The 10,978-nt window shown below is 39.5% G+C and overlaps 1 protein-coding gene across 1 annotated transcript; it reads left to right on the top strand.

Moving 5' to 3' along the window:
- The first annotated feature begins 184 nt into the window (after positions 1-184).
- Positions 185-9,183, top strand: LOC102312890 (glycerol-3-phosphate dehydrogenase 1-like protein). Its single transcript, XM_005920171.3, has 8 exons — positions 185-572; positions 1,091-1,268; positions 3,002-3,142; positions 3,371-3,509; positions 3,648-3,760; positions 3,846-4,079; positions 6,023-6,129; positions 6,669-9,183. The coding sequence occupies exons 1-8, from the start codon at positions 532-534 to the stop codon at positions 6,763-6,765; spliced, it is 1,050 nt and encodes a 349-aa protein (XP_005920233.1). The 5' UTR covers positions 185-531; the 3' UTR covers positions 6,766-9,183.
- The last annotated feature ends 1,795 nt before the right edge of the window (positions 9,184-10,978 follow it).

Here is a 10,978-nt window from a genome sequence, read left to right as displayed (position 1 = left end):
AATCTGCTTTGTTTTTAATGTTTTTCATACCTCGTTTTTAAATATAATGTATAAGCTAATTTACGTGTTAAATTAATTAGGGGTGTAGTGGTTTTGTTTTTTAAGCGGCATCCTTTGTTAGCAAGAGCTTTATTTTGAAAAGCCCAATGACCGGAAGCGCCTTTAAAATACGCTTTTGTTATCATGAGGTAGTAATGTGACTGGCGGTATCCCATATTTCCCGATAATATTAAATAATAACTGGCCTTTAAAACGTTCGCTTTAATATAGCGGACTTGTTGATGTTGCATGCAGTCACCTTTAAACTCGAACCTGAATATGGGCTATGAAGCTTTCAAAAACAGTGGAGATGCGTGGAGAAGGCTTTGCTGCTTATGAACTGCACATAATAAGAGGTGTAGCCGTGACAGTAAGGGCGGGGTAAGAGAGTAGCAGCGTTTTCAGGGCGTATAAGGAAGTTATAGACTGGGGAGTAAAGGACAACAGGCTGTATTTGCAAAGCGCTCACTGTCGGAGTTTCTACTTTTAAAAATGCCCGGAAAGAAAGTTTGCATCGTTGGATCTGGAAACTGGTAACGTTTGTCTGTATCTTTTTGCCTCTTTTAGAAGTAGGAGTTCCCTTTTTTCAGCCAACTGAAAACTGATCGCTGATTTGGTCGTTTACTGGTTGCAAACCCGCTGTATTCATAATCTAATAGGCTTATCTTTACCTCTGTCTTGCACATCAGAAAGGAAGATCTGGAGCTGTTATTTACAGCCTTCCTCGATTGCTTCTAAAGAGCTGTTCGTGTAGTAGCATCCTGCTTTCTAAAATAAGGGTCTTGCAAAATAAAATCCATACACTCCTGTAGAGTACCTGTACGGAGTACCTGTGAGTACCTTTTGTGGTTCTAACTCTTGGGACTACAAAGAGTTCTCCCTTAAGGGCATGTTCCTGGAAGAAGTCCAATTCCAAGCCTAAGCATGCTTTTTTAGCCTTTTCAGGAACATGCCGTACTTTGTGTACTCACTTAATTCCCAGAGCTTCAACCTGTGGTTTTGGGTTAGGCTCAGTCCTGGCTCTCTAACCTGATCTTTGTCCCTCCCTCAGGGGTTCTGCCATTGCCAAAATTATCGGGCACAATGTCAAAGCTTCCAACCGCTTTGACCCAATGGTGAACATGTGGGTCTATGAAGAAATGATTGACGGGAAGAAACTGACAGAGATCATCAACACCGAGCATGAAAATGTCAAGTATCTACCAGGCCACAAGCTGCCCAAAAATGTGGTAAGTGCAACAGTTACAGAAGCATCATCTGTAGATTATGCAGTCCGGTTTGCTAATTACCGCAATCTTGAAGCACACGACATTGCACCGAAAAGATTATTTAACTTTTTTAAAAGGAACAATGCAGTTTGACATGGTTCCAATACCATTGCTAATTTCCTGCCCTTGTCCCTTGTTGGTCTTTTACATTCACAATGCTCAAACAGCATAAAACTGCAATGCACTGTAATACACAGAGATACAATACACATACTGAAAAAATATAGCGTAAGAAAGATACATTAATAAATTAATACAATTAACCAACCTTTGACCTTTACTCTAAAAGATTTGATATCTGTAATCAAATTGATTTCAATTAGGAGTGTGTTTCATAGCTGCTGACCGTCCATATTTAGATCTGTGGTGTGGTATTTTACAGTTACGATTCACAATCCTCCTCTTACTGTTTTGTTATTGAATGCAACTAGAAAGACATCCTGGGGCCAGACTATTTATACACTCGAAAACTAATTTAAGAAAATACAAATGAGTGCATTATATTTCATTAAAATGTGAGAATAATGCCACCAAACTGGCTTTTGAGACATTATTTGCAGTCTTTGGTTGTATAAAGTTACCACATGCTTAATTATAGAACTTGAGTTCATTAAACTTGAGTTCAAACTGTCATAGAATATGAAAAATTAGAAAATATCATAGAATCTATAAATAACTAAGCTGCTGCAGTGGGTATGCAGTGTCATCTTTAAATAGTTCAGATTACGGTGCGCTCCTTAATAAATTGGAGATCAGAAATGTATTCTATGGAACACCCACTTTACTCGAACTTCCCACTCGGGAAGTCAGAGCAGACCAACATACCCAAAGTTACTAATCCAAGATGTTGGCACTGAACCTAAACTGTAGTAAAACTGTAAACTTTTAATCTGTGCTGTCACTGTTGTGTGTTTTTTGACTCACTCAGAGCACTTCTCAGGCTCTGTTTATGACTGTGTGTTTTAAGTGCAAAAACATAAGAATTATGCTGAATTGCTAGTGATGTCTGAATAGCTCTACCTTGATAAGAATTTTTTTCAAACCTGTTCTTCCTGTTTTTTTGGTTTTTCTGGAACGTGCTAACTCAGGAGAGACATAATTCCAACATCAAGTTCCAAGTGGAACGCTGCATTAGTCATAATTATCTTTGCATTATTCCTTACATGCTTATTAAATATTTACCAACGTTAATGAAAAACGATATACCGCAGATACATACTGCCGTAAATTAGCATTAAACTAGTATATATATCAGTGTACAGTGATATGTACGGTTGTGGTCAGAAGTTTACATCCACTCGTCATGGGCATGAATATCATGGTCATTTGGGGCTTTTAATGATTTCTCTGACCTGCCGTTTTTCCAGAGTGGATTGAGTGTACAGCATACATCTTTAATCACTTAAAAAAAAGAATTGGGTGAAAAGTTTGACTTTATTTGGATTTTATACAGGGTCTGTTAGTCATGATTGATCATTGGTGATCATGACTGGGCCTTGGCTTTGTTAAGAATTTGTACAACCCTCAGCAACACATATTAAAAGATTTAAGTGAATACATGTATATATTTAAGTCTGTATGTATACTTTTGATCCTGTGTGGGTTAGAGGAAATCTAAAATGAAGTGTCTTGCATACTGGCACTGTATGATTTGGTTCTGTATGAGGACTAACATGCTGTTGTCGGCTCACTAGGTGGCTGTTCCAGACATCACAGAAGCTGTTAAAGGAGCAAAGATCCTCGTCTTTGTAATCCCGCACCAGTTCATCGGGAAACTCTGTGATCAGATGAAACCTCACATCGCAGAGGGAGCTATCGGGATATCACTCATCAAAGTAAGACCCTGTGACTGTTCATTTCACATTTTCTGCCAGCATAAAAGGGGAAACAGTATCCTAACCACAGCTTCTTATTTTTCTGCGGTCATGGCATCATGAGTTTTTTGTATATAATACAATATAATACAGAGACAATCACATCCTGTATGTGTCACCATCATCTCAAGGCCAAAAGCCCATTCAGGGTAGAGGTTATGTTTTAAATTGTTGATTATTGTCATCCAGGGCATTGATGAGGGACCGGAAGGACTGACGCTAATCTCAGACATCATCCGAGAGAAACTACAGATTGACGTCAGCGTCCTGATGGGAGCCAACATCGCCAGCGAGGTGGCGGATGAGAAGTTCTGTGAAACCACCATCGGTTAGATACTTTGTACAACACATAAGTTGCAGAGGAGGTTTTGTGGTGGTCAGACAAGCTAGTGCACAGTTACTTCCTGTTTTAAGTGTTGCTGGAGCAATTTAGCACTCTATGTTTAATAAACTTCATTCACTACAGGAGCAAGAAATGAGGCAAACGGCCACATCTTCAAAGAACTGATGCAGACTCCCAACTTTCGCATCGCTGTCGTGCGGGAGAGTGACACAGTGGAGCTCTGTGGAGCCTTAAAGGTAAACGGATGTTTCCATAGTCAAATTCTCCTTGTATAATGGAAAACCTTAAAATGTTTGCACCCTTCCCCTCATGCATTGCTAGAATATTGTGGCGGTTGGCGCTGGATTCTGTGATGGCCTCGACTGTGGCGACAACACCAAAGCGGCGGTAATCAGGCTTGGCCTGATGGAAATGGTTGCCTTTGCCAAAATTTTCTGCAAAGGCTCAGTGAGCTCTACAACCTTCCTGGAAAGCTGCGGCGTGGCCGACCTTATCACCACTTGCTACGGAGGACGAAACCGGAAGGTCGCAGAGGCCTTCGTCAGAACGTCCAAGGTGAGTCAGAGAGGACAGTCCATCGCAATTATTGTTTTTCAAATAAGAGGAATGTAAGTTACAAAAATCCAAATCCAAAGGGTAACTAAATGTTAATTATTACAATGTAAATCAAATATCTACTATTAGTATTAAGAGGAAAAAATCAAAGTTATTGAAGTGCACTACTGTGCAGTTTCAAAGGTCTTTTTTTATATAAACATTTAGCTTTAACTGTTCAGGAATTACAGCTTTTTTCTTTTTACACATAGTGCCGCATTTTCTGAGACTCAAAAGTAATTAAACATTTGACTGTTGAGCAGTTTCAGAGACATGTGAGTGTTGTTCACATTTGCATTTCACTCAAACTCTCGATATAATGTTAAAACAGATACTAATGTAAATGAGGGAGGTCATCACTAACCTGGGAAAAAAAATCAGAGAGACAGCAAAAACTGTCGTAGTGTCCAAATCAACAATCTGGTTCAGCAACACCAAAAACCCTCAAAGCTCACAGAAGATAACTGAAGTGAATGATGACAGAATTATTTCCATCGTTGAGAAAAACATCTTAATGGCATCTAACTAAGTCAAGAACACTATAGAGGAGGTACTTATATCATTGTCAAAGTTTACAAGCAAAACGTGCCTTTATGAATCGAGATACAGAGAATTTACAGGTGGTTTGCACAAAGAACACTAAACCCAGATTAGACTTTGCCAGAAAACATCTTGAATAGCCTGCGCAGTTCTGGAAACTATGATGAACTTGTAGTAGAACAATAAAAAGAGAAAGGTGTGTATGATTAGAGAAGCAGCTCATGATCTGAAGAATACTACATCATCTATCAAACATTGTGGTGCTCATGGTGTGGTAAGGGCATGAACTGGTTCACTGGTGTTTATTGATAATGTGCCTACTGATAGAAGCGGCAGGATTAATTGTGAAGTGTACGAGGCTCTACTCCCTGCGAGGATACAACCAAATGCTGCAAAACTGTTCAACCCCAAGTTAAAACCCAAGAGTCTCACAGGCAAATAAAGAGATCTTCAATAACCAAGTCAGTCACCTAATCTCGACTGAACCAAGCAGCCTTTCAGTTATTAAATACAAAACTGAGGGCAGAGAGACCCACAAACAACAGCAGCTGAAGGTGGGTGAAGTAAAGTTCTGGCAGAGCGTCTCGAGAGGAATTTCCAAGTATTAAAAACAATCCTTGTTGGTCCATGTTGGTTTCTACAATTGAGACTGAGCCTGTGAAAATAGGGGACTGTATTAAAAAGGAAAACAAAGTTTTGTTTTCTTTTAATGGCTGTTTTTTCTGAACATTTAATGCAAAAAAAACTTAAACCCCTTGAATTAAAGCTGGAAGTCTGGACTGATTCATTCAAAATCCACTGTTGAGGTGCACAGAGGCAAGACTACAAAAATTGCATCATTGTCCAAAAAGTCTATGGACCCCGCTGCACTTCATTTAACTCTTTCAGTCAGTCATGTTTTCCTTCAGACTTTAAATGGGGCTGCAGCATTTTTATCTTGAGGAAAGTGGCCCCCGTTGGGTTTACTCTATGAATAATTGAAGTGTACACAGAGGTAGCGTGCACACGCTATCTTTGATTTGGGTCATGGACGCAGTGAAGGAAGAAGTTTAAGGGCTCTAACCAAATATTTGCTAGGCAGTCTTTATATCCCCCTCGCTCACAGCAGTGATCATCGCGGCTCAGTTCATCTCACTGTCGCCTTCTTAGTGACTTTTCTGCTAGATTTAGCTCCCTTTCAAAGCCCCTTAGAAGCAGTTTTGCTTGTCTGCTGCTTGCAGTGCTCACTCTCTGGAGACCAAAGAATGGTATCCGGGACAGCCCTGAAAAGCTTACTGCCATCAACACAATAGATCTCTATCTGTGTGTCCTTTTTGTCAACATACTTGGTTGCTCAGCCTATGCTTTTATGTTTGCTCATGCAGTCTATCGCTGAGCTGGAGGCAGAAATGCTCAATGGCCAGAAGCTCCAGGGTCCGCAGACCTCTGCGGAGGTCTACAAGATCTTAAAAAAGAGGGACATGGTCAACAAGTAAGTCCACTAATCCTTTTACGTACAGTTACGTCTTTGTTTTATTGTTTTATATTAGCAGAACCAGTTTCCAGTCTGCTGGGTACGCCTTCATTACATTAATGGTTCAAGTCGGGCTGAATATTTACTCTGGCTGTGCTCTTCGAAGATTGGGATCGAAGTTATAAATCACAATTATGTTCTTGAAGTTTTGGTATTACCAGCAGCATGAAATCTAAATGAAACTAATAAGAATTATCAGCATTCCTGCTATCTGTAATTACCTGCAAACTGCAGTATAAACAGCCATAGTCCACACAAGCGCACACACACACACACAAGTGTTTTCACTTATATCGCCTGATTACACCTCTGATTAGACCAGCAGCTGTGGGCTCATTTTTATCTTGAACCTGTCTCGGACAATAAAGGATATTAAAATCATTAATTTTTTTATAGCCAGCAGCTTGTTTTGTTCCTGTTCCTTGACCTACAAACAGTTCATTTGCAGTGTCCTCACATCAACATGCAATAAACTTTGAGTCTCCTTCCTTCTGCAGGTTTCCTTTGTTCGCAGCCGTCTACCAGATCTGCTTTGAGGGCAGACAGGTGAAAGAGTTCATCACCTGTCTGCAGAACCACCCCGAGCACTTGTAAAGTAAACGGGGTCTGCAGACATGCTCACTGCTGCTCCTTCAGTAGAGATTTACTACCACTAGAGGGCGGAAGAGAATCATCAGAGAAACGCACAATTTAACAAAACGATGACAACCCAGGGCACTTCATATTGTCTCCGTCAGTGTCATTTAATCATGGCTCTTGCACAATATTTTCGCAGCATTTTATTATAAGTTTTGGGTTTTGTTTTTTTGCTTTTTACCAATTTTGCTTTTTTTTTAAACGTTGTGTGGCGTTAATTTCATTTGAAACTGTGGCAGGGATAAACTACCATCAAAGGCAGACCACTCCATTTGTACTACTGCCAGAATCTGTCAGTAACTATTGTCGTATGTCACTACAGGATGTCTGTTTGTAACCTGAAAATCCAGCATATTCTTTTTTAACTCTGTATGTGGAGGTGGGTTTTTTTGTTTTGGTTTTTTTGTTTTTCAATAAAACCATTCATAACAAAACAGTCTTGTCATTTCTTGTTGAAATGGGAAGCTGGTATCCTGTCCTGTGTCTGCAGCTTTATGACTGAGTGGTGTTTTAGATCCCACAGTCAGTCTGTGTTGGGCTGAAAGTGATTCCCAGGAGAGCTGCAGTAACCCAGTGTGAGAGAGCAGATTAAAGAACAAACGCCGTCCTTGTCCCTACATTTCAACCCTGTTATAGGGCAGACCGGTGAAACCTTTGATATTCTTTCAACTGGCTATCTCCATCTGCTTCCCATCCCTGTTTATCTCTGTAACATGTCCATTTAAGTCACATATTATGTCTCTAGTCTCTGTTTATGTATTTATTACCTTAAAGATACAATCTGTATTTTTTTTAAAGGATACTGAACTTGTAGATATGCACAGATTAGCATGTAATTACATCTTCCAACAAACTGACGCATCCTCATAAATGTGTTTATGGGTGCCTGTAGCTCAGGACGTAGGACAGATTCTCTGGTAATCAGAAGGTTGGTGGTTTGATCCCTGGCTTCTCCAGTCTGCATGCTACTGCATGATAATAACCCCAAATTGTTCTCTGATGTGTGTGAAGGTTAGATAGGAAAGTGCGTGTATGAATGGGTGAATTAGGTAAGTTGTATAAAAGTGCTTTGCGTACTCAGATAGATTAGAGAAGCGCTAAAGAATCAGTACATTTACATGCATGCATAGGAGCAGGTTTGCAGTTTATGGGAGCCACCACCACAGTTTCATTATTATTATTATTTTTGACATTTAAGTTTTTATTGATTTTGCAACATGTATAAGAGGGAGAAAAAAAACAAACAAACAAAAAACACAAGAAAACTGCGGGTGTGCACCCCTGCCCTTACAAGTCTAAAAGAAAGAAAAGAGAAACTAACTAACAGTGGGTTCCAAGAGAAGAAACACAGAAATGGGCAAATAAAAATGACGGTAAAGTAACATTTGGACTGGTGGTTACAGTTAATAATCCTTCAGATTATGATAATATGGTCATGATTTCCTGTTTGCTTCAGATAGCTCCAAAAGTAGTCCCAATGTTCATCTTTATCTTCTGTATCGTTTTTAAGTTTATTCAGCATGGAGTCATAAGAAGCAGTCTCTGCCATCCACCACCATATTTTAATAAAGCGGGCTGGAAGGACATCACCCTTTACACTAATGGTGTTTTATGTATGTAGCTTGAGACCAGCCACATACATATTGCACTAAAAGCTGAGGTGAAGGAATACCATCATAGGTTTCTGGTGTTGTGGACAGGCTGATACATTTATGCCTACACCTTCTGACTCAAGATATGAAAGACCATACCCATGTTTTATCACAGGAGAAGGGGTCCCCTTCACCAACGAAACGAAAACATGAATGAAAGGTACACCACCGGTTTCTTTGTAAAATGACCTCAAGCGTCAGCTTCAGAAATGAAATCAGGGTTTTAACAAATGAAAACATGTATAAACTTGCTTATTTATTTCTGATATTATTGTCACAGTAACTTATTGTCAGCAGATTAGATATGTGACCCTCTCATTTCTGGACAGCTAAGAAGGAGCCTGCTAAACAACAACCATTTAAAAACTATAAGCTGTTATTAAGAGCTAACGTATGCCATATTAGGCTCAGGATACAAAATATCACTTTACCTTTGATTACGTTCTTAAATCATAATCATAACTTCATTCAGTAAGTGTCAGATTCGAACAATGTTGTATCCACCTAAAAGAAAGTTTCACTAAGGTTGGTTAGCGGAGGTTAACAGTAGCTAACAGCGACAAAAACAGTAGCACTTACAGACATTTCAGCACATACTCAACAACTCACCTCAGAAGTTGGGCTTCTTTTATAAAGTTTTACAGTCTCTAGAGTAAATAAAGGCAAACGCTTCTTATCAAGCATTGATAGCTGAGGTACAAGGCTAAAAGCCTTCCAAAGATGAGAAAAAAATCTACTATCAATTTACATCTAGCAGTGAAATTTTGACAGACTAATGTGTTGAACAGTAACTTATATTATTTTGAAATTAAGCAAAACTAATTCGTTAACAAAGAACTAGCTAGCATAGTGGTATTTTGACTAAACTAAGATGCTTGCAAGCTTTAAATGATGTTGATGTTCAGTTTGAGATCTTAGCTTGATAGCATTAACATGTTCGCCAGTTAAAACTATGAATTATAGTTGAGGTTCATAGCTCTTTTACTTTTGCATGTGACAGTTTAAATTCAAAGGAATTACCAAAGGCGATACCAATAAACTAGATGGCCAGGCATTGTTTTTGTCAAAGTTACTGGAAACTCATTAGCGATTAATGAGTTTCCACTAATTTTTCCAGGATTGCTGAATGTCACCACCGACTGTCACCTAAACAATGGGTTAGATAAACAAAGAGATGTGCTGGCCAATCTTAGCACTTTCTCTTAGCCATAAGCAGTAGCTTATGCTAGCATTGTAAAATACCCTGAAGTTAACGTTAGATGGCGGCCCCTCCTTCAGCTTGGTTCTGCTCAAGCTTTCTTCCTTTTTAAAAGGGAGTTTTTCCTTCCCACTGTTGTGAAGCGCTTGCTCATAGGCACTGTGTGATTGTTGGAGTTTTCTCTCTTATTGTAGGGTCTTTACCTTACAAAATAAAACACCTTGAGGCAACCACAGTTTTGTCCCATCCTTAAAGATTCTGCAAATCGGCTGATTTTCTTCTCTGCTTCCCTGACATTCTTTGAAATTGTGGGGGGGGTTTGCAATCTTATGGGTGCAAGATGAAAGATGTGCATGGAGATCTAAGTAGTCTTTATAAAGCTCCTGTAATCGATGATGGGAAAGGCACCAGTTTCAGGGGGTGCACAGGTTCCCATGGGAGAGCCGGGTCTCACAAGTTGATGCCCTCATCTCCAAACAGCAACTGTCATCAGCTGGGTTTTCTGGGAACCCTGAGACTCTTGCAGTGGTTTGACAGAAGCCCAGATTCCTTGGTTCAAAGAGAAAGCTCACCTTCAGATGAGACCCGAGCTTGAAAGAAGAGCTTAATCACCACAGTGGATACAGACGTACACTGTCTGAAAGTGAGAAGCCCTTTGGACAGCGGAGGACAGCAACATCATCGAGTCAGTCTGGGAATCCATCAGGTTCTGGAAGCTTCTGCTATAGCCAGGTTATCCATTGGTTGATAACAGGTGTGCAGTTATACTCACATGGATCTGCATGAAACCAAAGCCTGCCTCATTTTGAATTGGTCAAAAAACGTGGAAACAGAAATCTTGCAGAGATTCCCATAAATATACAAATATCTGTTGACAGAGATATGGTTTGACTCCTTTATCTTATTGACTCTTCAAGGTAAAATATTAAGAATTACCTTTTGAGCTGCAGGAAAAAGTGAGTAACTCCACATCAGATTGATCTTCTCTGTTGACAGCTTAGTGGGAATCAACTGTACCAAGTATACTGATGAAAATCCCTCCCCATCACGAAGAGCTGGCTGATTAATACATTGTGTATGTTTTGCTCAACTTGTGTGAAAGGTGGAATTTAAAAACAGCAATTTGTGGTTTTAGTGGGAGTTGCACGCACCAGTTAAATAACAAAGAGACTACTTTGTACAGAAGAAATAGTCCACATAAAAGCTGTTGACAGTGCTGTTTTGTTATAATGAGATTTTGCAGTGTTTACATTTTTTTACAAGTACCACAAACTAAATCACATTTATCTTCATCCTGAAGAGTTAGAGAGAGCTCTAAGAC

Source organism: Haplochromis burtoni, unplaced genomic scaffold (assembly GCF_018398535.1).
Source record: "Haplochromis burtoni strain Fernald_Lab_line unplaced genomic scaffold, NCSU_Asbu1 Contig_38, whole genome shotgun sequence".
NCBI lineage: Eukaryota > Metazoa > Chordata > Actinopteri > Cichliformes > Cichlidae > Haplochromis > Haplochromis burtoni.
The sequence above is the reverse complement of the archived record's forward strand: the minus strand, read 5'-3'. Positions and strand labels throughout refer to the sequence as shown.

What these genes read in the sequence shown, in the direction of transcription:
- LOC102312890 (XM_005920171.3), top strand. Translation starts at nt 532, where the DNA reads ATGCCCGGAAAGAAAGTTTGCATCGTTGGATCTGGAAACTG. An exon ending in AGCTCTGTGGAGCCTTAAAG is followed by an intron (nt 3,761 to 3,845) that starts GTAAACGGATGT and finishes ATGCATTGCTAG; the next exon opens with AATATTGTGGCGGTTGGCGC. An exon ending in CCTTCGTCAGAACGTCCAAG is followed by an intron (nt 4,080 to 6,022) that starts GTGAGTCAGAGA and finishes TTGCTCATGCAG; the next exon opens with TCTATCGCTGAGCTGGAGGC.